General features: G+C 35.9%; 1 protein-coding gene across 6 annotated transcripts in view; it reads right to left on the bottom strand.

Moving 5' to 3' along the window:
* Nucleotides 1-4,646: 4,646 nt before the first annotated feature.
* peak1 (pseudopodium-enriched atypical kinase 1) overlaps nt 4,647-27,433 on the bottom strand; it is a 126,498-nt gene continuing 103,711 nt past the window's right edge. For all 6 annotated transcript variants that reach the window (XM_069190618.1, XM_015343573.2, XM_015343572.2 and 3 more), the window contains 3 exons: nt 23,744-23,949; nt 13,820-14,586; nt 4,647-10,364 (listed from right to left, as the gene is read on the bottom strand). In XM_069190618.1, coding sequence (XP_069046719.1) covers nt 9,132-10,364; nt 13,820-14,586; nt 23,744-23,949 — 2,206 coding nt within the window. In that variant the 3' untranslated portion in view covers nt 4,647-9,131. The remainder of the gene's footprint in view (nt 10,365-13,819; nt 14,587-23,743; nt 23,950-27,433) is intronic.

Raw genomic sequence — 27,433 nt, 5'->3', positions numbered from 1 at the left:
TTGCTCAGATCAGTGATCCTAGGTAATTTCCTGATTACACTGCAAAATACAATACAGTACCTTGGTCTTTTAACCCCTCACAAAGGGATTTTCAGCAAAGTCATTGTATGTGAGCAATTGTGAAGTGCCTGGAAATAAAACAAAGGAAAGCAGACAAAGATACCAGAAAACCCCTAAACCTTCTTGTTCTTCTGGTCTGTTGCACAAAAGTTTGTGGACACTTTTTTATATTCTGCTACTGCATAAATTGTACTCTTTGTGCAAGAATGAAACAGTTCTCAAAAGCACTCAAAGGAATTGTCACAAGTGTCTGTATGTACTTTCAAATATGATTTCAAAATGGCTAATTCTCATCTTAAGGCTGGATATACACTAATTATAACAGCTTTGTCTTTTCAAGTGAAAGAAAAACACTCTGCTATGATACTGGCATGACCTTGGCTGGAGAGTTCACTTGCATAGGAGTATTATGAAAACTTGACATATCCTTTTTACCCTTCTGTTGGGTATTATGTTCTAAAAGACCTAGCCTGCTCCATACTGCATTGCCAGGTAAAACATTTTTTTCATATTGATTGAAGCACTCACATGAACTGGAGAATGAAGCTGATTTTTAAGAACAAAGGAGTCCAGTGCAGTCTGTATTGATTACTGAATAATGAGGTTATGATTATGATATGGTTTTATATGCTCAAAGTGAATTAAACTGCTTACTTTGTGACTGGCAGTTTCCATCTTCAATCAGGAATCTTTATTAATACTCATCTTGTTTTTTAAAGTCTCCAAGTGACCATTAATGCTTTAATGTCTTTAATAAATTGGTTTCCAAAACTGCACACATTTTTATTCCACTGTGGGTCCAATGTTAAGGGTCAAACAGCCTTTAAAACAGATTTAAATAACATTTGTAATATTATGTTGAAATTTATGATCACTGTTCAGCACAAGTTAAGGGCTTTTGTCGCTGTCTTCTGTTTGTACTCTAATGCATCAGTATTTATAGTTGCATAACCACTTGAGAAATCAATATGAAGTTTTATTAAAAAGGCATTATGAACTAATCTGTATAGATTTGCTTTGTATAGACTTTTTTTTTAAGCAAAACGCTTTACGCTTTAAAAATGTTACTCCTAGTAAAAGAGGTTGTCTTTGCCAAAACGAGGGATGTTATTTTTGACACCATTCCCTGTGGAAAGGAGGAGAAAAACAGATTCTAGACTTGACAATTCAAATTCTTAGTAGGGAAAAATACTTCAAAGCAGATTTTTAAAAATAGAGTGAAGGATGTTTAACGTATTCACTTTTGTTTAAGGTGGTTCTTTACATTCTTCTTTTTAAAAAATGAGCGTGGGCAAACTTACATTACACTTTAAAATAATAATTGTGCAATCCTCATTAGCTGGTATCATTTAAATACCTCATGATAAATAATTGGTTTAAATAGAGATGCTTGATCTCGATTCTAAATGGTTAGATTGTTATTGTTATTTCATTTTCTTTAAATATGATTAAAGCAAATAAATATATATTTCATGGCTGTTGATCTGTTCTGATCCATTTTTTAATTAAAAATGTAAGGCTTTTGACATATATTTTATCTATAGATTATTCTGAAATGCTGTATTGACAAGTATGAGATGCAAGGTTGTAGTTGTATTTGACAGGCAATGAATGCTTCTTCACCTTGAATAACACTATAAGAATAAAAGGCAAAGTGCTGCAGTTTAAAGGGGGACTTCAGTCCAAATTTCTGTGACCTGTTATTAAATCTTTGTAACAAAATAAATGAATTGACATTATAGAAAAAAATAACAGTAACTTTCACAAAGTTCACAAACTTGCATTTGGGTCCCCACAAATTGCAATATGATGGAGCCCTTCCTGCTCACTAGTCACCGTAATGACTAATGTGAAATATGAGCAAATAAGTACAGGCTGTGCAGCACACATTCCAAGTTAACAAGTAAGTAATATTTGTTGGCAAAACTGTCTCAAAACCGAAACAATATTGCTATTGAATTAAAAGAGATGTATTCACATGTCTGCTTGTTTACAATGAAATAAGGCTACAACACATCACTGGACGCTTTGTTGCCTCTTTCTGAAATGCAGAACATAACGCTGCACATACCTGGAAGTTTAGTATTTTGGGATGTAAATTGGAGGTTTTACAAGTTACTGTGCACATTGTACTTTTATTGTGGTCTGCAATGCCCTATGAATTCTGATTCTAACCCCAAAATAAAAAAATAGCATTGCAGATCTCCTAATTTTTGCATACAGGGGGATCTTGAGGTCAACGTAGCCTCAAGTATTTCAGTATGAAATTCTATAATCATAAGCCGTTTTGTACCTCCTATCAAACAAGTATGTGGCTCTGACCAACTTCACCATCAATAGCAGGAAGGAAAGTTTTTAACCATGATTTCATTTGTCATGTTGCCAGTCTGGACCCTTAATCTTAATAGATGTTTTCCTTAATTCTTTTCCTTAACAAATTTTCCACAAAGTGTAATACTGTGTGTTAATTTGTTCCACTTTCAGAGGGAAGAAATACAGATTTCTGATTAACTTCTCAAAGCCAATCTTTGGAAAAGGAAATGTATTGTGTACAAATTTACAAGGCAGCACTATTTCACTGGTTAAGGAGAAGCAACAGCAAAGAATAAAGCACCCCGAGTATAGTCATTAAAACATAGAATTTAGAAGAATGCAGATGATGGAAATTCCTATAATTCCCTCATTAATCCTTTCCACATTCCAATACAGCACTGCAGTGACCTTGAAAAAAAACAGCAGATGTTCCCAGCTCTAGTTACTTGGCAACACATCTCTCACATCCTAGGGAAGATAACTCTTTCTGGAAACTTAGCAGCACAATTTGAAAGAGATTACATTATGTTTCATACAAAATTAAGCATTGTAAGCTTAATTAGAATGGGAACAGTCTATAACACAGTGCTCCAACTCTGCCCAGAACTAGGCATACTACCAGTAAATATTTACGTTATATTGTCCCTTGAGCTTCTATCTACTCAATCCATTACCTGTAAAAGCTGAAATACTTTACTCAAGAATTGTCTTGTCTGACCATTTTAGAAGTTAAAATAATACAATTTTTGTTCATTCAACTTTTTGTTGATTCAGCTCATCTACTAAAAACATTTCTTATATTCTGTGTATGCAATTTGAGTTCTTGCCAAGAATACATGGAGGAGATTAGCTCAAAAACATGCATAGAAAAGATCTCACACTGTCCTACATTCCTTTTTTTTTCTGAAAAGGGATTAACAAATATTTTCCAATCATGACTAAAGTATTTCCATTTACTTCACAGGGAAAAAATCTAATTTCAGGATACTCCCCCTAGATTTCAGTATTCTGAAACAAGCCTGTTTCAAAAGTTTACATCATTCACAAAAGTTGTCAGTAATAGTGTATGAGTGTGAAAGTCTGTTTTTTCTTTACAAAAAGCAACATTATGCAGCTTAATAACATTGCATAAACATTTCATTATGAAACTACTGACAGCTTCTGTAGGACAGATGAAATTTGTTAGAATTAAACTGCTATAATGTGTCAATTATTGTAACATGTCTGGAAAATATTTTTCTTGGAAATACATCAGTAAAAAATAAAAAAATCTTGAAGGTCTCAGACTGACATATCCCCGGTTTAGAAACAGACATTTAATGGATTCCATTTTATGATTTGCATTGCAAAGTTCAAAACTGTCTGTTCTTTCATAGTGGTTTGTAAGAAATTCTGATAAATGCAAGAATATCCTACAGCTTCAGATTTCAAATCAGCTTCAGTCTCCTAGTAAATTTCTATTTGTTTTAAGTCACTTTTAATAAAAGATCCAAGCATTTGAGGAGCTTTATCATTTAAGTTCGTAAGTAAGGGTCCTGACTCTCCGTGGTCATTAAAAATCCCAGGGTGTTTCTCGGAAAGAGTAGGGGTGTGACCCCAGTGTCCTGGCCACATTTCCCATTGGCCTTTACCAATCATGGTCTCCTAATAATCCCCATCTATGAATTGGCTTCATCACTCTGTTCTCCTCCCCACTGATCGCCAAGTGTGGTGACTGTACTGTGCTCACTGTGGTTCCCGATGGGGCTGCACATTGGTGATGGAGGAAAGTCCCCATTACCTGTAAAGCGCTTTGAGTGGAGTGTCCAGAAAAGCACTATATAAATGTAAGGAATTATTATTTAACCTTTCAGTGTATGTTTGTGAGGAACTAGCTAGAAGTAATTTTATTCACTCACAGACATAAAAGAGACAGTGACAACTGTTCATTGTAATTTGATAAATCCCATTTGATAAACCCCTTTTCTAAACTTTTTTATGATGCATTTGTCTTCATTTTAAAATGACTGAAGCATCTGGATTCAGTCTGGTATCAATTTGTCACAAAACGGATTAATTCTGCAAAATGAATATTTTTAAAAATTTAAATAAAATATGAAACATTTCTCATCAGAGAAGTGATTGCTATTTTCAGCATAGCCACTAGAGGGACTCCCCCAGTTCTTCTTTCAAGGAGCATGGATCGAGACTTGAGCACTGATGTGGTACAAAGATGGGATTTATTTATTTTTTAGTAGTAAAAGTTTATTTTGAGGAAAAAAAAGAACTATATGTATATAAAAACATATATTTATTATTTCATTAACATTGGTTAACTTTATCAACAATTTGTGGCAACACACCAAAGATATACATTAGCCAAGAGAACTCTGCACATTGAGTAGCTATAATCACAAAGACCCCAAGCTAGCATGCTTCAGTCTTTGAGCTCCATTAACTCATTTGAGCATTAACAAAATAGCAATTAGTGACAGATGGAGAACATTTATCCTAACTAGTATACATTTCTCCAATCATATTTCCCACTCAGTAGTTATTTTTTCTTCTGCTTTATTAACTGTGATAGGAAACATAGTTCAATGTGTAAAACTACTCTCTTCAAGGTGTTAAAAAGCTCAGATACACAGCTCATTTTGATGATGATAAAATCTGATGATAAAGTATCAACTGTCAGTGTTCATATTTTTTTAAAGAACTTGTTCCATAGCTGTAAAATACTAACAGCAAATGCTTTTGTAGAAATGGCACTGATGTGGTCTCTTCCACCTGTCAGACATTTCCTGTACATACTAGTATCGGTGCAACGTGTATCTGTATATACCTTAGTTTAAAATGTTCATTTTCCATTAAAAGACTGCCACCAGTGCAGTCTGTATTTATAGTCACAACAGCAGTTAGCCCAGGACCTCACATTGTGTCATATGAGTGTGTTTATTTAATAGTCTTCAAAGTTACATTTAAGAAATGCTGAATTTACAAAAACCCTCCCATCAGCTCAACTGATTGCCCTAGCTCACTGTCTACTTTATATGCAAATCTCAGAAAACAGTATTTCAATTCAATGTTTATTTATATGCCCAGAAAGGTCACATATTTGCACAGTAATGATCTATGGACATTCCCCTTGGTTCAGCTTTGACATTATGAAATTTCAAATTCGGTCCACTGTAAAAACTACAGCAGCTTTTGTTCTAGATGTTCCAGAAATCAAAACATTTGGTATGGATTTTAATGCAATTTTTAGCCATTAGCTTTTTGCTAAAATGTAGTGTAATTTTAGCAATTAGCCATTAGTATCCTACTATTATAAAAGAAACAATACAGCATATAGTGGGTAAAAAAAAGACTCTCCACTCTGAGAAATTAGGAGCAGAATTACACATTTTAAGGCAATCTAAAAGCATCTGAGAGGATCTTTGTCTACAGCAAAGAATGCACCTTGGTTGGTACAAATTAATGGTTAAAGATGAAGGATGGAGAGGCAGTGGTTTTCCTTCAGTGATCCAAAGCAGACAGGTCTAGTGGTTACAAGTGAATATGAGTAAATAACATTTCTTCTTGCCCTGTAACAAAAGATGCAGCAGGAGATGGGCACCTACTATTTTAATAGAAGCATATAAAATTCAAAGAGAAAAGCAAATCTATATAACATCATGATCAATTACAGAACTGCACTTTGTTATATTGTAAGAATCGCAAGAGAACATCAAATGAAAATTGTGTTTGTGAAAGATATATTTTGATTGAAATCCGGCAGCAACAGATTGCAAGCTTAACATCCACAGGCTTGGTTATTAACTCCATCAAGGACTAATTTCACTAGCTGTGGTAACTGCATCAGTTATAACTGTTCAAATTAAAACAAAAACATGCACTCCCTGATACATACAGTACATCCAAAGTGACCATTTGCTGGGTATATTTGTCTTGATAATCAGTTGCACTAAACAGACACCTTCCCACAGCTTTTTTTTCAAGGTAACGCCAGCCCAACACATCCCCTCACAGTGAGAGGCTTGTGCTTGGTTTCTGCATCAGTATGTGCCAGAAGGAAAAGCAAATAAAAATAACACAAGTCCCATATAGTAATATAAAGTACAAACACATTTAAATACTGTCATTTACAAGGTTAAAACATTTACAATAATTGCACATATATCCAAAACAAAAGTTTGACCTAATTCCCGCTCATTCAAAGTAATATGAAAGACTGTGGAGCTGTTCTGACCCAAAACAGATGCCTGGCTTAAAGCAACATTGTAATTTCTGTATTTAGAAATAATCATGCTTATTCAAACCTGACTAGAACCTCAGGCATAAATGAAGACTAAGCCACTGTCGTAGCCCCACTGTTAGGCAATACTATTATCCAGAAGAAAGTGCAATATTTATTAATTCATTTGTTAATCAAACTTAGTGGTAATTAATTCAATACTGTTATAAGACCACCTTAGCCTGTGCATTGCTAATTAAAATAATTGTGTATTGTTGGCCAAGACAATAGCTGCCTAAAAATAAGAACATAAACAGCAAGGATTCTACAATAAAGCACTTTTTAGGGAACTCAAAGGATGTGACAGATCTAAAATAAATATGGTCTTTGGTTATTTAACACGCTTAGGTGCAGGATAACATGTCATGAAGTCCACATTAGCAGGATATTCAAGATGTTTCTATGTAATATCTTCAATTGACTGAAGAATAGGGACATGGTATATACATAGTATCCATAGCAAAAACTAAACACCTGTTTTAAGTTTCCAGGTCTTAACCACAATTGGAAAATTAATTGTTCATAATTTAGAGCATTGAGTTAAAAGCAGTCACAATTCAAATGTGTGAAATATCTGCAAATCCCTCTAAGGTATTATTACAAATCGATGCATGACCTTAATTTTGTTTATCATCTAGAGAAATATGTATTTCCAGGGTGTAATATGTAATATGCAAAATTGTAAATATGTAAAATTCTTATATAGTACAGGAGGACGTGCTGTAGGTTGTTTCATGACTTTCCATTCTTCAACAAACATTTGATTTAATTTGGAAAGCTCAGCGTTAATGAAATGCACATTAGGTACATGACTGAGACTAAATGAGTTTTTAATTGTAGTTCAGACCAATAATGGGTTTATACAGCAATAGTTATTATTAAAAAAACTTTCTAAGCCTGAAAACGTAAGGCTTATGATCTACATAAAACTGAACACTGGGTTTTCTTAACAGTAAAATATATCTACATAAACTAATGCTAGATCAATAAACAGCTTAAGAGATAGAAAATGGTCAGAACAGCTCAGCTAAAGTCATGCCCAAGAACAAACTGAAGACATGGGGAAAAAAAGTGGAAAACTGGCAAGAAAATGTGCACTAGTCTCCTGTTTTAACAATTCATGGTACCATGAACTAAACTTGAAACCATATTCAAAGTCCCCTCTTTACATAAGTTTTTTATTTAGGTAAATATTTTCTTATATTCTAAAATCTGTGACATTTCTTTTGAAAAAGTAGACTCCTGAAATAATATATTCATGTAGAACTAAATATGATCGTATGAAAACCAATAGTATACTTATAATGGGAGCAAAAAGAAAGAATAAAATACACAAAGTCAAAGGAAAGCAAGGACTGCATTCATAAGGAACACTAATTATTGCTCATTGCACTTAATTGGCCAATTTGCTCAAATGAATACATTAAGCATCTTACAGAATACCTTCTATAATTGATGCTCTTTTTTCAAGCTATTGTACCCTAAATACAATTTGAGGTCTAAACAAAGTGGTTTTGATTTGTCCAATTAACCACATATTTTGAAAATAAAGTCAATCAAAGCTCAAATAACATAAGGGAAGAGACAATGCAACCTTCTATAAGTCTGACACCCATTTTAAACCACGTAGCAAAGCTTTTATAAGTATTCAATTCAGTAAAGCCTTCAGTATTTGACTAACAGATGAACCAATATTATTTGAACTCCTTTTTAATTACTGAATTACATCTCTGGAGATATGACATTCAAAGTGTAAGTGTCCTTGGCATGTCTTTTATCTGACAATAGTGACGTTTATATTCAATAACATAAAAAAAGAACCAAGAGAAAATTATATGAACTGCTTCCTTGGAAGTAAGCATATTAAGTACTTGTACGTAAGTCAAATTAACTTAACAGATTAAGTACTCTCCCAAAACTGCAGCTACTTATATGGAAATGGAACAGGAACGGTTCAGTTTAGCCTTATATCTGACAAAAAGTCAACTGACATGAAGTGTCTTCTTATTGACAAAAAATAGAATCCTGCTTTTAAAAGGTTACTGCTCACCTTAACTATTTTTAAATCTCAAATGACGTGTGTTTCACCTGGAAACTCAAGCCGGTCAGTACAAGGTTAGAAAGGGCAAGACAAATCATGTCAATTATGTCCTGATAGAAGGAAAACAAAAATAATATTCAACAACATCAATAAAAAGAAAACCACTGAGGCTGTTTTACTTTTCGAATATAGCCCAAAATGCTAAAGATAACAACATGGTTGAAAGCAATTAGTAGCAGTTGACCTCTTTAAAGCAGTTTTTTCTTATGAAACAAAGTGTGGTTTATTTTTAGTTGCTTAGGCCTTAAGCAAATGGAAATGCACTTGTAAGCGTTGTTCACTGTTCATGTTCTGACATTTTTAGCAGAAAGTTTGCTCCTTTTCATGTTTGTTGAAGTGAGACAGGCATCAAGAAGAGTGTTAATGCAGAGTATAAGTAAGAGTTCAATGATGTTGCTGCTGCTTTTGGTTCTGCTGCAAAATCTGAACAACACGACTCAGAGAGTCTGTGGTGGAGAACGCCAAGTACTGACAGCACAACCAATCCTCCAAGCTCACCCCGCAACCAGCATCCAATGAACGCTCTGCAAACTTGATCATCATCAGTGTCCGTTTAAGGTCCAACCAGTTCTGCAAGGTTGTCTCTCTGTGACCTGGCCCTGGGCTGGCATTCAAAGTCTGGAAGAGGTCCTCTCGTGGTCCCCATAGTAGACACTGCAGGCAAGCCCTGGCGTCTGAAATCTGTATGCGCTCAGATGGGTTGGCATTGAGCAGAAGGCTGGCCAGCTGCTGCAGACCTTGAGAGTAGAGGGAGCGTGGTGGGAGGGGTGGCAGATCAGCTCGAGTGTACTCCTTTTCTTTCAGCTCAGGGGTCTCCTCAAAAGGGTTAGGCTGGTGAAGCATCTCATAGATGAGGATCCCTGTCTGGAATTCATCGCACTTCTTGTACTGTGTGGCTGTGATGATCTCTGGAGCCAGCCTGGACTGGTCTTTCAAGACATCAGGGTCTACCAACTGGCTTTTCTGTTTGGCTTGTGAGAAGTTGCTGATGATAAGCCGGGCTGGGCAGGCAGAATTAGCAGCAGAAGTGCTCATGCCACCACCAGTATTATTGTTGTTATTGGGCTCCATGACATCCAGATTCCAGGGATTGCCTGGTTGGCACTGCACCAGGAGCAAGTTTTCCAGACGCAAATCGCAGTGTGTCACGTGGTAGGGCTTCATGTGCTCCAGACCCGAGCAAAGCTGAAGCAGGAGGAGGCAGACTTGACGCTCATAGAGGTCAGGGTTTCTCTCGTGACGTGTCACCCCTTCCCGCACAAAGTCCGCAACCGTTTGGTAGGGCACCTCCCTGGTGATCACCACAACACGGCTGCGCAGTTTTCCTGAGGTGTTAATGTCACTTGGATGTCCTGGGGTCTGGGCACTGTGGCTTGGCATCTTGGGCTCTGCTGGTTTCTCTGTCTTCTTTCTTGTCTTTTCACTCTGTTTGCCCACTTTTTCCTCATCCTCCTCCTCTGGAGAATTGGGGTCCTCCCAAGGAAGAAGCCGGACGGGCACATCGGCAAGGAAATGGCCGCAATCCTGCTGGATATTGAAATGGACAGCCAGACTCTGTCTCACTGCCAGGCTGTGGAAAAACTGCTGCTGGGTTTCTTTGACTTTGCTCCTGCAGATCTGTACAAGAGAAGGAATGATAATTAGAGCCCAGCTTCTCCACATTGTTAAAACAAGGTATAAAGTGAACTCTATGCAGTTTAAAACAAATTTGATTAATAAGCCTAATCAGAATTTGAACTGGCTAGGAATACAATTTAACCTGCAAGGAAGCATACTATTTAAAGGTGCTTACGTAGCATAACCAATAAAAAATGCAAAGTCTTTGTGAAAACGTAAGATAGAAACAACCACTGTGTTTACATGGTATGAAGTAATAATAAGGTTTCACAATTTTTAATTTAACAGTAGGAATATAGTGCTCAGATGGCAAATTTGTTGGAAAACCCTTTAGAACTGTTTATATGGCAGTGAGATTTGAAAAGTGATTTGAAAAGGATATGAATTGAGTAAGCATTATCTGAGTGCGTGTAGAAACATAATTCCTGCATCTCACTGCAAATGTTGCATGGCTGGATTTCCCAATCTAATTACACATAGAAATCTGATTGAACCAGATATAAAGCGTGATCCAAATGCTCAAAGTGAGTGACGTTCTTTCAGTGGAATTAATGCTTTTACAATAAATATTCTGGGAATTAGGGATGAGGTTACTTCACAAAGTATAATGGAATGGCACTGTAGGTACATGAAAACCTTTAATCACATTCTGACTGGATAAATGAAATGACCTGCAATTTAAGTGAATGTCTGCAACATTAATAATTTTACATGTTTATACCTTATTAATCCGTCTATTCCTGATTGTTTTTTTTTATTTCTGCTATAGTGTATTATAAGTGCACATTTCTGTGCTATAAAACTGCTAACTGTGACTGGAATTTCTATATGTTATTTGCAAATTTAAGGTAGGGATTTTGTGTTTTACCTCGAAAAACAAGAAAAACATTTTACATTGTATTTTCCGGTTTCTACTGTATTCAGCCTGCATATGCAACTGGCATTTACCGGCTTGGAATCTGACGCTCATGTAAAATTATTCAAACTTAAGGGGAACTGCAAAACTATTTTTATATTTTCTGCTTAGCATAAATCAGCACTGATGAGTGCATTTTAAAACCACAATTAAAGTAAAATGATCTTCCAGTGGATGTGCCATTGTACTGTTTTACTGAATGTAGAAGAAACCAAGCTGCTTCTTTTAAAACACTGCTTCTCAATTATGAATCACTATATTAGGAATAATGTCATCAATACTACATTTTAAGAACAACTACATACATAAAGACAATTAAACTCATTATATCAAATTAATTAATTTTAAGTAATTTAACTTAATTTATTTTCCAGCTGGGCAGTCCATCTGTAATAAAAGAGCTAGAATTACAGATACATTTTTCTGAGTGCTTTCTTTGTGACCTCCACACATTCATTCCTGTTATGAACCTGAGGTATTAAAGACAGGACAGCAAAAGCAACATATGCCAGAACCCTTCATGCTAGTGCTTGCTCTCACATAATGACTTTAGAGATGGTCTCATGGTTCTGTCTAGACACTCCTTAATTGCACTTGCACTGTTGCAAAAGTGGTGAACATAGCAAACTATATAAATCTCAAACTCGGAGAATTAGCTGAATCTGTTCTATATAATAAAGAACTGAATTGTGCATTGCAATTAAAACCCTGTAATCAAGACCATTCAGAATAAATTTCTTCCTTACACTCATAACTTTCTTCCTTACGCACTCAAAATCACTCCATTTGGTAAAATGTTATAAATGCTGAAGAGTCAGGTAAAAAACTTCCTATTTATCTCACTCTTTTCAATTCATAAACAGTGAATAGCAATAGCTAGCAAATAAAATGATACATATTCCTCCTAAATTGCACTTTGGTATCAGACCATTTCCTATGTGAAAGTTTTCTCTAGTCTTTTTGAGGATAAATGCCACGCTAGGACGGTAAAATACAGTGACAGATAAAAAATATTTGAATATTTGTGTGAAGTCACGTTATTCACTTAATTTAATAAATGTTGTTTTTTGAACTATGCCTTTTAATTAATAGCATCTTTTAGTGTTGCCTTAGGGTAGAAATTTATTCAGTTCAGGATGATGGTTTCAATATTTGGCAACATCAGAGATATTTATAGAGTTCAGTGATATATGTGATCACACATCATATTAAACAGGGAAAGTAACAAGACAGTGATAAAATACATATAAATGAGATACTAATGTATTAAATGCTTTATTTATCTAGTTTTTATTTTACTAAAATGGAAACACACCTAAGGAAATTAATGCTTAATTTTAATGTCAAAATATTTATGTTCGACGGACTACAGCGTTAAAAAAGTATAATTTAGTGCTCTGGGATTTATACTGAATAACAGAACAATAGGACATGATGATTTTTTTTGCCCAGAGGAACCTGTACAGGTGCAGAGTTGATGAAGATGAATAGATTTTACAGAAAATGGGGAATATATGACCATAACCAATTAATTTGGCCACTTGAAGCCTCTATGATACTGAATTTGTAATATTACTGCATTGCAGAAGGCTTTGTTTATACATGAATGACCTTCAAATATAAACCTATTTCATGTATAAACATATTTATTTCTAGTACCTTTCATGTGAAATATTAAATAATGCTAAAGCTGGGGTCAAGGGCCAACATATCCAACACTATAATACAATTCTAGATATGAACAATTCCACTGGCTAGATATTATCTAGTTATGATACAGTTCCAACATACAAGGAATGAGATTCTCAATTTTTAACTCTTGGGACAAAACAACTCATAAATGTATATGCTTGTTCATGCTTTGTGATCTTTGAATTGCAACTATTGAATGCTTTCACATTTAAAGTGTGGTCAGACCAGCACAGTTACTAAGTAGTCAAGACTACAGGTTGAATGAGATGTCCTTTTTTTGCTTAATATAAGGTATTTCACAGTTATCCCTCTGAGATACTCAGACTCCTTGTATTACTCCTTGTCCTACATAACAAGTTTGATCTTTAAATGCACTGACCTCAAGACATAGCAACAACCGAGATCTATAACCACAGTTCTATTTAAAATTCAGAACCTACTGAGTATCTCCAAACCACTGTCTCTCTTGTCTGTTGCTGTCTTCAGTTCTATTTCCCGCTCATCAGCAGTGCAACGCTCTAACTACTAATGCTGTTTAAAAATGGTCACCAAAAAAGCTTTTTTTTTCAGCCTGGCAATTTTAGAATTAGCTTTGAAGCGCAGTTCTTCTGTGTTTTTAATGATTTCATCGGTTGGTCTATAAATAATGCAGGTTTTCACTCCCTTCTTCTCACTAGCACTTTCTCACTTTGTAGTATTGTCAGAGCTAAATTAACCGTATGGATACTTATTTTCTTGTTTTATAAAAATGTAAAACATTTACAGCAAATTAAAAAGAATGATCCCTTATTCTTTTTTTACAATAAGCAAGTCAGTAGACAACAGCATGCAGTGCGAAAGTACTCACCTTGATAGCGTAGTTGACAAGTGGGTCCTTAGCATAGGAAGCAGTGTAATAGACTGCATCGCCTGCCTCACAGCAGGGCTTTCCTGTGGTCAACCGGAAATCTGACCAGCTGTCTGTGCCAAAACGCAGCTGGTCCTTCTGCCCTGCCATGAAGCGGTCCTCACACTTGGAGGCCAGCTTGCGCAGTGTATCAGTGTGCAGACCACGAATCCGGCCCACCACCTCCTCCCAGTTCTCCATGCCCTTGTACAGTACTTGTCTTTGAGGCTTGGGTACCCCACCTCTGCTTGCCGTCCGGCCCCGGCCTGCCAGGGATTCTGCACTACGGTAACCCCTTTTTTCGCGGCCTGCAGAGGTAGCAGAGGATGAAGTCAGGCAGGACAGGCTGTTGGCTGGCCTTCCCTTTCCAACTGCTGGTCTCTCCAGGGAGTCTCCAGACTCCTGGTCTAGCAGCCTGGCCTCAGAGCTGAGGGAGGAGCTCTGGCTGGCTGTTTCCCAGGTGGAGTCCAGGTCATACAGGGGGTTCGCGACACTCAGGTTAGTGCCTCCTGGCTTGGCCTCTGCTTTTGGCTTCAAGGTGGTAGCTGCGTCTTTACCCAGTGCAGAAGGCTCTGTATTGGCCCTTGTGATAGTCTTCTTGGGCAAAGGTGGAGGTGTGGCTTTTGAGCCAGTGTCTGAGCCATCAAGATCAGCGGAGGCCAGGGTATCATTTGAAGTTTTGGGATTCCTGGGTTGTTTCAGGGGGATCATGTTTGCCCGGGACTGGCCTGAAAGACCACAGAAGAAGAATAAATGATCCAGAAAGGCTGGGGGAAATTTAAAAACAACTGTTCATTTAAAACCTTTTGAATTGCCACAGTATTATATTACTGACTACTTATTAATCAATACTAATATTGATACATAATAATCAAGATTTTACTCATTAAGAAAATCTTTCATTTATTCTTAATGCAAACAGCCAAGTAAATTTACATTATGTACTGTGCATCAGAATGTGCAATTCAATATAAAAGCACAAATAATCATGACACTATGGATCAAAATTAAAACTCTGAGTGTGAATTGATACGCAAAGATAACCTCTATAGTTTTTATTAGGTTTTAGCACATACTGTATCCAATATAATATTGTAGTAATCAGGGCAATAAACTCTTATCGCTATTGGTGAATGCTTGATCCTTATAGAGCACTGTATAGAATACATAATGTTTCTCATGGTACAACTTTTGGAAACAATGAGGTCACAGGATGAATCCTAAAGGCCGTTCCTTACAGAGGTGATTTAACATCTGTACATTTTTAATAACCACTTAACCATCCAGAGTGTTAGGCTCCAGCCTGCCCCAACCCTGTATGGGATGCAACCATTGCAGGGCACATACCGTACATGCAAGCGGGATGATGTCAGAGACACCAATTAACCCAGACAGCCTGTGAACACAGGCCATAGAGCTGTGAGGCAGTGGCATTGATTCGACAAATGTATTTTCAAAATTCTGGTTTTGAAAACAAGAGTTTTTAAAACAAAAGATCATGTTAAAAATACTTGTTCAATCGGGTTGCGGTAAATCTCACTAATAATATACAAGGTATATTATGATAATTTTCTAGGTATATGTTTAGAACAACAGATCATGGCATCGTTTCATATATGCAGTCAAGCAGATATTTCAGTTAGACATTTAAGAATACAAAATATTTTGATTACAATTAATTTCTAATTTTAAGTACAATAAGAATAATTGTAGTATTACTTTTTAATTTATGGCACCATCTAAAATACCTATACATTAATTGATGCAGCAATTTCAAAAGTGATCTTGTTACTGGGATTTAGGTCAAACTGTTATAGCATCCTCATTTTTTGTACTTTAAATCCCAGATCACCCTGTACAAGACAGGTGTAAAAAAAGCCTCACCCTACAAAAAAACATGTACTGTACCTATTAGGCAGGAAGCGGGCAGTACAGGAGAGCTCATGGTTTCATAAAAGAAGGAGGAAGAGTCTGACAGAAGCTAATGATCCTGTTTTAGCTTCACGCAAATGTTGTAACTTCACACGAACAGAGACGGCTCTGGCCTAGAAGCACATCTTGAGTAATTATTAATAAAAAAATCTCCAAAATTGTGTTTTACTAAGGTTTTCAAGTATAAAACAATGGGTTTTACTGCATTTCTGTAGACTAGAAAGAACGTATTAACACTTTATAGATGACACAGCTATGCTGTGAAATACTTGATCCATTCTGTCTTTTGATCTATTGAATATGTGCTATGAAGAAGACAATGCCTCAAGACTAATCAGCACTTAAATGATACTACAAGTTCTTACAGAAGCTAAGGACATCTCTTTCATTGGTAGACAGAAACTGGTTTGTAATAGATGCCTTATTTCTTTCATGAGATTAAATGTTAAATGTCAAAGAAAATCTTTAATCCACAACCATCTGTTGAAGAGCAGATATTCTTAATTTAACATGAAAATATATACCTATTATATCATTTAAAGTTTCTAAATCTTTTCATTAAAAAGGTGTATATCTAGATACTAGTTCCATAATAAATCAGCACAAATTGTTAGAAACAGAAATGAAGCAGAAATGAAATAGGTCTCTCAGGGACATAAATCAGAAACTTAAAAATGTCGTGGAATAGTGAGACTTTAAATTTGTCTATGTATAAGACTTACATGTTTTCTTACATTCAGGGAAATTGAAGTGGCATATTCAGGAAGGGATAATCATGGAATCTTTAAAGTGGTATATAAAGTTAAAGTGGTATTTTTCTAATGAACACGTGGCACAACAAGTCTGAGACCTGCCATTTGCAACACAAAATGCCAACCAAAGACACCCACTTTCCACTTCATGATTAGTCTGCAAACAGCCTTTATGCAAGCTATACCACATCTGTGAAGGCTTTTCCCTCCAACACTAAAATGGTTACAATGAAAAGGAATAAGACTTATTCTTTGACTTAAACAAGGACTGCAAAGCAAAGCATTTCATGGTACTCCTCCAGATATAACCTTAAAAGTACTTTCCTCAGAATGGCTCACGCAATGCAAAATAAACCAGAAACAACGTTTCAAGTATCAGGATTCAAGAAAGGATGGATTTCAGAGCTTTTCTGCCCATGAATTTAATACTGTCTCAAGGTTCCTAATGATACGATAGCAACGTTTGAAGGACAACACAACATTAGATACCCAAAGGTAAGATAAGAAACAATAGTAAATGAATTTGTTTTTGTTAGAATAGCAACAATTCGAAAAATAAAGCTGTTTTTTTAATATTTAAAGAGTAGTAAATTTTAGGCTTATAAGGAATTATTTAAAGAAAGAGGTAAACCTTTCTTCCCCCATCTATAACATATATCAAGCCTATGGAAACCATATATTGTTTTAAGAAAATAATCACAGAATTGTTAATCTTTGTTAATCTTAAAAAAATCGTTTGTTATTAATCCCAAAACGGTAAACAAAATCATATTAATATTAGACCACTTCCTTTCTTTTTTGAAGGTACTGTAATACATATATTGTTTTATGGCATGAATGTTACACCAAACTCTCCTTTTACAAGGTCTCTTGACTCTTACACCTGAAGAATAAAAGAGGAATCCTTTCTTAAGGTAATACAATGTAAATTGGTCTAATGAGGACATATATGCTTTCCAAATCGAGCTCCATTAGGGAACACAGCTTCCAGAATTGAGGACTCAGGAGAGTACTACCCAAAGAAACTGAGATCTCAGACAGAGGTGATATTTCTTTCCTTAAAGTGTATTCTGTTGCAGAAATTTCTTTCTGTGCATCATTGGCATATTTAGGTCATACTCCAGAATCTTGACTACAATTTGCTGTATACAGCATTACTCACACTTTTTCAATTAAATTACAACAAACTTGCCCAATAAGTGTATCAAACTTTGTCTTCTTCAAATAGAAAGAAAATATTTATTTTGACAACATTCAAGGACAAATATATATAATTATTTTTGTGTTTTGATGCTGATTTTTTATCAAAATGCTGTCTTAAATATGAACTTTGGCCCCAAAGTGCTTTAATAAATTTCTAACCATCAAGACCTTTGCTGGTCACATGGACAATTTTATGCTGAGGTCAGAGTCACAGTAACAACTTTATAATGCAATCCAGCACAATACTGGCTACCTTTATGATACTACGTTAAAATTCAAAGCAATGGGAAGCTAGTCATACACAAAGTTGATGACATAGAGTTTACTTAGCAAAGTAAAGCACAAACTTGACCTTTCCACCTTCTAAATGTGTTTAATGCTGTCTGCCTTAAGTAGTCTGCAGCATAACCAAGCAAATCAGCAGCCACAGGCCACAAGGAATTTCTGGGAAATATAAACATTGCTAAACATTTTGGCTATTGCTGTGCTAAAGGGCTAAGGAGGAGAATGTTAGTAACAGAGAGGTAAATGCTCTCTGAAACTAGGGGTGCATTGTGTCACCTCACTTCTTATTTTTTCTAATTTGTGCAGATCCCCATTAAAATTTAGCTTCTGCTAATCATTTCATCTACACTGTTTCTTGCTAACTGGACAATGTATTGCTACACAAATGGTTTCTGAAAGACAGAATAAGGTGAAAAAACAATCACTGAAAATTAGCTAACCCTCAGCTAGCATTATATTTAAAACATGAAGGGCATATGCAAGACATTCATTGAAATGAATAATGAAAAACAATGTGCAGTACTTAAAATCCCTGTTATAACCAAATTGTACAAAACAATATAAGAAAGGGAACAGGAGCAAACAAAGCAGTAGTTTGATTGGCTTGATCATTATGCAGGGTCAAGGGCAAAGTGCAAAGTGTTTGACATTTGTAACAAAGGCATATAAGAGCTATGGGGAAGCAGGGATAATTCAATATTTGGTAGTGTTCAACTTAATTTTTTCAGGACTCTGTACAAAATAATTATTCTTTAAAGTGATTAAGCATCTAATTAAAAACAGGTTAGCATCTACAGACACCCATTACTGTAAATTGTTTGAAACAAAACTAAAAGTTCAGGTGTGCATATACAGTTATAAAACTCGTATTAAAACTCATAATGGGTTTTTACTCCAGGATTACCAGAATCATCCGTTCATGAAATAAAATAACAAACCTACACTTTAGAAGAAATTAGAAGATAATTTTGTGTTACATTAATGTTATTCTTAATGTATAGTCAGTATGAAGAAAAATACATAAATACAATTAATCATAATGTTTCTGTCATTTGTAAAATGGCCTATGAAATGAGCCTCCAGCATGTCACATGTAACTGATCTTTATCTCGCTACAATTATGATGGTAAACTTATCAGTACCACAGAACCAAAAGAAACACATTGACATGACAGTATTCTTGTTTGTGGGCTATTTAAAAAAGATAAAATGCCAATGTATTCACTTCATTTGTACACATAGCATACGTAAATTGCAGTCCTTTCAATGACAGAGAAAACAATTTCTTAAAGTACACAAAAGGACAGATAGATTACAGAGATAAACCTAAATAAAACAGCATCAACACATTATGCTCTTATGTCCGCTCATGACTGAAATTCCAATAACGCAACCGGAGAGCTCAGACCTGCAGCACTCTCAATCACAGACCCAGAGAATGCAGGAAGAGAAACAGAGATATACAGAGCATGCAGTTTGAGAAAGCTCCTACCTTTCTGAAGAATATTATTACAGCCAGTCTTTTTGGGTAATAGAGCTTATTTAAAAGACAGCATTTTTTTTTGCTCAACTAGATTATTTGCTGCGACACTTGCATACCAGCAAGATGCCCTGCATTACTTCTGCATTCCTTTACAGTGGGGCTCTGCGCTCTGCTACCAGGAGCTCTGGAGGGAAGGAATCAATGTGTTTTCACTTCAAAGACGCAGAGACAGAAACTGCGAACCAATCGGAGTTAAAGCCCGAAGAGGGTGGAGACAATTACAGTACCAGCCAAAGCCTGGTTTGTCTTGTATAGCACCTTCAGCAGACTACCTCTGAAGATGAAATTTCTAGAATGTAAGTCTAGACCTATGAGCTATGATAGCCAGCTACAGACACCAGATCATTAGCAGTTCATAGCCTCCAGTCTTACATTATGAATGCTTTCCTTTTCACTGTACCAGCATGTTCATTATGAAGAGTTACAAGGTGTTAACTAATCCATGGTAAGACTCATGTTTAAATAATGTCCTTTTCTTCCTCCTGTAATTTGCATTATTTTACTTTTTACTTTGAAAGCAAACTGTTGATAAGCATATGCCTTGCTAAATTGAGAGCAATTCATGAGATGAAATATGAGGAAGTCACTTGACTCCTATCTGGGAAGCAATATGTTCTTATAATAGCTTAATAATTATGTTTCTGCTTTTTAATAATGTCCTGAATTTTTCCCTCTACAGTTTGCTTAATGTAACTCTGACATAATTAGAAATGTTGCAAAATGAATGACTTTATGAAATTAAAAGTAGCACAGATTGAAAGCTCTGTAAATAACATCCAACAGGTGGGAGGTTATAGTCCCACTGTGTTTTCTAAAGAACATTACAGAAAGTTCTCAAAGCTTGGACTCTTTAATTATAATTTAGCTACATTTGAAGCAGACAATTATTAACTTCAGTCAGTGGGAGGGAGTGGGGGCAGATGGATAGTCTATGTGACTCCTCAAGCATCCCACACGAACACTACCAATTCAATCCTGCTTGCTTTCCGAGTCCCTCAAAAGATTTATTCAGTGATTAAAAATGGTCTCCTAGCATACATGTTTTTTTAATTTTATTGGCACCTTTGTATAACTGAACTTCAGTAAGTGCATCTAACATACACAGCACAGTCTCTAATGGAGTTTCGGTTTATGTTTTACACATTACAGTTTCTTTAAATTTTAATTATAAAATACCTAAGAATTATATGATTACATGTGGAGACCAAATAAAATATTTTGACAATACAGCAATACATTTCACACTGCTTAATACATATATGAAAACTTGCAGGACCATTTAATTCGAATTTTAAATATAATTTGTATGCAGGGATATACAGGTACAGAAATGCTGCAAGTCACGTCAAATGGCACTTCCCCCTGCCAAAACCATGGCTCTCGACAATCTTAACAATTTTCACCCCATCTCCAACTTTTCTTGCAAAAATTCAAGAACGAGCTGTCACATTTCAGTTACATAACCACCTCATGGCAAATAACCTTTTCAAACCCCTCCAATCTGGCTTCCGTCAGCATCAAAGCACAGATCAAAGTCACTAAGGATCTTCTAATAGCTTCTGATTCTGGTTCTCTCTCTATTTCATCCTTCTTGATCTCAGTGCTGCTTTTGTCACTGTTGACCATAACATCCTACTTTCTCGTCTTGAGACTGTGTTTGGAGTTTCTGACACTGCTCTCAAATGGTTCAAGTCTTACCTCATTGATCACTGTCACTTTGTCTCTCTTAATGGGTATAGGTCTGAAATTGGTCTTGTTAAGTCTGGTGTTCCTCAGGGCTCAATACTGAGTCCCTTGCTCTTCAGCATTTACATGTTTCCACTTGGTCAGCTTTTAAGATCACGGCCTTACCTATCATTTCTATGCTGATGATACTCAATATACATCCATAACAAACCTGATATGGCTGTCTCTATTCTAATTGCATCTCTGACAAACTTGGATGACTCAAAATTTCCTTCATCTTAACTGTGACAAGACTGAACTTGTGCTTATTGGCACCCCCAAACAACTTCGTAAATCCAATCCTGTAACCCTATTTGTAAACGGTTCTGTACTTCAGCTTCAGTTTAAATTGAAAAACCTTGGGGTGATATTCAATTCTAGCTTAATATTCGACCCACATATTGTCAAAACATCTTTTTTTTCACCTCAGAAATATGCTAGACTCCGCCCTATGTTATTACTAACTGTGGCTGAAAAGCTGATACACATTTGTGTTCTCTCGAATTGACTACTGTAAAGCTCTATTCGCTGGAGTATCTAAATCTACTTTGAACAAACTGCAGTATGTCCAAAGTTCGGCAGCTAGAATCCTGACCAGGTCTAGTGCAAGTGTTCACATTACTCCTATCTTGGAGTCCTTGCACTGGCTTTCTGTCAAATTCCGTGTGGACTTTATGCTCCCCTATAAGGCTCTGTATGGCTTGGCACCTCAGTACCTGTCTGAACTTTTATTGCCCTACTCCCCACCTCGCAACCTTTGCTCTTCTAATCCTGCTCTCCTAACAGTCCCCCAAGCCCGTCTACATTGTATGGGCGACAGGGCCTTCTCCTGCTATGCCCCCGAGCTCTGGAACTCTCTGCACAAGGATATGAGAGTCACCTTCTCTAAACAATTCTTTTTATTTATTCTTGTTGTCATTCTGTAAAGCGCTTTGAGAAGCCACCTTTAAAGGTGCTATATAAAATAAAGTTTATTACTATTATTATTATTATAATAAATGCCTATAAAGGAATGGAAACTATTTAACAAATTAAGTAGTAAGGCAACACAATCACAACTCCAGGGATTTCTATGGCCATATCAGGTTCACTGCTGATAAATTTTGTACACAACAGTTAATATGCAGATATTATAAATTGTAAATAACAACAATGTATCAGAAGTCAGCATTTCCAAAAAAACAGATGACTACAATGACAGAGCTATCTAAAACTGTATCTACCAGTTGGTACTTAGGTTGTCCCAGTGATTAATGCTCTCATAATCTAGAACAAGTGGGTAGCTGCGTCAGCATGCGTAGGCTGCAAAGGAACAAGTAATAGGTTTATTCCATGCTGAAAAAAAGAAGAAAGAGAACACAACGTTTCGGCCGTGGAGCCTTCTTCAGGTGTCACACACCTGAAGAAGGCTCCACGGCCGAAACGTTGTGTTCTCTTTCTTCTTTTTTTCAGCATGGAATAAACCTATTACTATAATCTAGAACAATACAGGGTCACTACATGATTTAATTAGAACTAAAGAGAAGCAGAGTAGGACCAATCACGACAAATGTTTAAAATTTCTCTGAAATATTAGCAATAATATTTCCCTCCTAATAATTCTTAAAACTCTCAACGTTGCATATATAGCAGAACCAGGATTTATGTTTCCTTCTGTGAAAAAAACAGCTAGGCTCAATGCTCAACATGTTTTATTCCATGACAAAAAGCTAAATGCCTAGTGCTTGAAATCTGCATAATCTTTTAATAAGCCAAAGTTAATGAAGAGCAAGTTCAAAACACAATTACAATTACGAAGACCAAATTCAATTACAAAGTAACAAAGAGCAAATTCAAATCCAGGCAGTTTGAAAAGCTTGCTTCTGCAGTTGTAGAATGCAAGTGTTTACAACCACTAGAAAAGACCCATGGAAATCAGGCACCCTCATGGAACACATTTCCCCATGGCCTCTTTAAAATCAATTACACACTACATGCATAAGACAGAATTGCAGTGGAGGTTCTAATATATAAATATCAAACAACTGTCATTTTAAAAAAAAAAAATGCTCTGCCATAAAAGACTTCCATTATACCTAAAGCTTATTTGGCATTCACAAACTATCCCATTTTTTTTCACTAAATGGGTATCATCTGGATTACCATTTATTCTTTTGCTAATACTTTTCACCTGGAATATAGTTTTTGTTACACATTTTAATAACACAAAGTCTTAAATTGTTTTTTTTCCTATAAAACACTGCAGTATATACAACATAAAACAATCAGTAACATAAACAGTAGAAAAAACACCTCTTTGTTTCCCATATTTGCACTTTAGCTTTTCACAAATAAAGATCCAAGGGAGAAAGTACTTTGTGGTTTAAATTGTTCGTTTCATAGTATCGTCCTAGATGCAGGTTGAAATCCTAAATGAACAGAATTACTCAAGAGATTGCTGCTTACCCAAGTTACTGTAGGTGGCGCTGCAGGTGCTAGAAGCTGGAGAGTCACTGCATTCCTCCTCCCGCTCCTCCAGGCTGCCTGTGCCCTCGCTCACAGAGGCTGGTGTGGCAGCGCTCACTTGTTCATCTCTCTGGGGGAACTCAGACTTGGCAGGGAGAGAGGCAGCAGCAGGAACGCCACTCTCGTTCTTCTCGCCTGGCACCTGGCTGAAAAACACAACATACACTGCAAGGTGATGCTCTGCCACCGGGTTCTGTCTGCTGTCCTAGTTTTAATAGAAGCTTATGAGGAAAATACCACAGTAGTTATCATACCTTCTGAAGAGATAGGTGTTGGCACCATCGTATACAGTGTTTGAGTGTTAATGAAGTTATTAAATATAAAATTACCTACAAACACACTTACTTGAAGATTATCTTTTATATACAGAACCTCAGAAGAAACATATCACTCTATGAATCTTTACAGAAAGTACGTTTATAGAAAAATGAAGACTGTTGTTTTTGGAAATTGACTAACTGGTTTTGGCATCATTGTGATTAAGCATTTGTGACCATGGAAAAGATCAATTAAACTTTTTTTTAAATAAAATGAAAAAAAAACATTTTGTACTGAACTGCACAGTGAACTCATTGAGAACCTTCAGAATCATATGCACACACAGAACTGATGATTTGCTGTACGCTTTTTTAAGAGATAAAGGGTCAGCACTGCTAAAACAAAGGAGAAGACTAAAAAGTGAGCTTATTTGAAAAAGATGTGTTGGCAATTCTCCTAGCTAACATGTGAAGGCAAGCAAATCTTAGAAGCTTTAAAGGATTAAAATGGCAAATGCATGGCAATCTCTCCTTAATATACTGTAGATAAATCTGTTTTTCTCTGATCTGTACGAAGAAATTAGTAATAAGAAATTATAATTCATATTCAAGCATATACGGAGAATTTGCAAGAACAATTGAGTAGTGTTTCTAATAAAGATTTATTCATTCATTGTCTAACCACTTCAAAACAGGGTCACGGGGGGCCTATCCCTGCAAACAATGGCTGCAAGGCAGGATACACCCCGTGTTGGTGGGCACACACAGACAGACATGCTCACACTCACACCAGGAATCGTCTTCCCAGAAGTCAGATAACCTACCCATATGCCTTTGCACTGCCAGAGGAAACCGGAGCACCCGCAGGAAACCACATAAGCACGCACGTGGGGAGAACATGCTGTACAAACTCCATGCTGAAAGCGCCTCATGTTCAAAAACGAACCCGGGATCCACCACTACAAGGCAATCACTGTGCCACCGCCCCATCCTCTAATGAACATTTTTACTTCTTAATTGGATGAAGGTGGACAAAATGTAGATTTAAAAGCTATAAACTAAAGTTTGAAAAAACTGAAAGACTAAAGGTGAAAAGACTAAAGTTACTGTAGGTAACTATATGAAGGTACACTGCCTATATGCCAAAAATATTTCATCATAACAACTTTCGAACATGCCATTTCGTGAGCCTCAGAATGTACTGACAAATTCACGCAGACTGCCTCTTTCCCAATTGGGTGTTGGATGTTTATATATATTATGAAATCCCTTTGGAAACATCAACTTGCTACAACACGATCCATCAAACGAAGAAAAAAAATCAAAATAAAACTATTATAATAATACATTTTTTCAATTCAGAAAATGGATTTAAAAAAAACATTTGTGTAAGTTTAAAATTAATATTTTCATTAAAAAAGAAATTGATTTATTCAATAATCTGTAGTGTTGATGCTTCAATTCCCATGAGCTAGCTATCTGTTTCTGCACCACCAATACCCAGTAATAAGACAATTATTATCTGGAAATGACACCTAGTGGCCTTTGGTACTTCAGCAGCATGCATACACTATGGCATTCTCTTTGTGTTGGAAGAAAAGTTTATCTGTATTAAAATTGAATTATTAAAAACAGATGGCTCACATAATATTAGACAAGTCAGGATACTTAATTGACTATCAATGCATTACTGTTCCCTTATTTACAGTAATTGTGTTTATCTCATTTTGAATTAAATACGCAGTCTGTACAATAATTCATTTGACTTACTAATTTACTTATGTCTTATGTTTTCAGAAAAAAGCCTAGCCATGCCTTTATACATACTACAAATAGAGCACGCATCCTAACAGCAATGACACATTATTATTGTCATATCAGCTGAATATACACATAATAATTGAAGAAAAATATACAGCTGGAACAAAAATATATTTTAGAGTAACCAGCAAATTACAAGTTAAAGGCCTCTGAAATAATCAGAAAAGTAATTTCAGCTGCTCTACTGCTGCTTATCCTCTGAATACTTTTATATTTTTATTTAGATTTTGACAAGACATATAAAAGAATTTGGCATCTTAAAGAGTATAAAGAAGGAAACAAATGTTGGAAAATTGTATAAAAGCATTTGGGTGACACAGTATATCTTGAAACATTTCCTCTGTCCATCTAACAGGATTGATTTGCATACTTCTTTAGAATGCAAGCTGAGAAGGTGAACCTTCCATCATTTAGGATTACTTCCAAGAGCTTTGAGTGAAGATGGTTTTAATAATTACCTGGAGGGATTATTTTTTGGTAATGAAACCTGGAAGCTAATAAATACAATTTTAGATGTTTGCTTAGTTTTTCTTTTCTTAAAATCATTTCACCAATTGTTTCCATTGCTAACTTAGAAACTTATATTTTCCCTACTAACAGAAGATTTCCCAAATCAGGTTTGATGCAATTTAGGATCTACAAACCAAAATGTAGGAAGAATAAATCACTCACATTTCAAACAACAAATTACCTTCATTGAATGTGATGGGGTACATGTGAAAATACATTATTTGCAAATCAGAAGATCTTATATTGCTATTAACAGCTACAATTCACAATCTTTGAAAAACGCTTTCTCATAGAAAGTAGTCGGTAGCATGTCCGTGCAACTGGGGCATTGGTTGAAATATAGGTTGGGAATGGGGATGCAAGTACTCCCCTGCAGCTACATTCTTAACAAATGTGAACAAACAAAGCATATGGAACTGCTTATAGAACAATTTCCACACAGAGTAAAGAGACACAATTGCCATATATGAGTAATACTAACCAAGGAATGCAATCTAAGCTGATCACCAAAGTCAAGAATTTAACAACACAAAGTGATAATAGTTCAGCTATTACTTCACCTTAGATAACTAACAATATGGGCCTGCGTTACTTTAATATTCATCAGTATCAAATACCTCTGGATTCAAATCCATACAGGGGTATGAAAAGGAAAAAATGCCCAATGAAAAACAGAGTAGGACCATTTCGTTTTTATATTAATAATCACAATAAGAACGAGAAAGACACTGTCAAAGTGTCTCAAGACACTTAGCCTCAAGACTTTTCTGAGCTTTATGATTTCATTTCAGTATCCGGATCCAACTTGTTGAAGCAGCCCGAAGAACTTCAGCAGAGTTTTTAAAAGCAACAGGGCTGTGTAAACACAGCAGTAAAAAAAAAGCCAACTCCCATTTAAACCAATGAGAGAGACCAAGACCATATGTGAAAATTTGAAAAGAAAGCAGAGTACAAGTCCAGCTTACCCACTGTACTGGCTCACGCAGTTCCCCATGAAAGACGCTTTCAGAAATTATTTCTTTATTCCATTAAGCATGTTTGG

Source organism: Lepisosteus oculatus, chromosome 5, assembly GCF_040954835.1.
Source record: "Lepisosteus oculatus isolate fLepOcu1 chromosome 5, fLepOcu1.hap2, whole genome shotgun sequence".
In the NCBI taxonomy this organism is placed as follows: Eukaryota; Metazoa; Chordata; class Actinopteri; order Semionotiformes; family Lepisosteidae; genus Lepisosteus; species Lepisosteus oculatus.
This window is presented reverse-complemented; position numbering and strand designations above follow the sequence as displayed.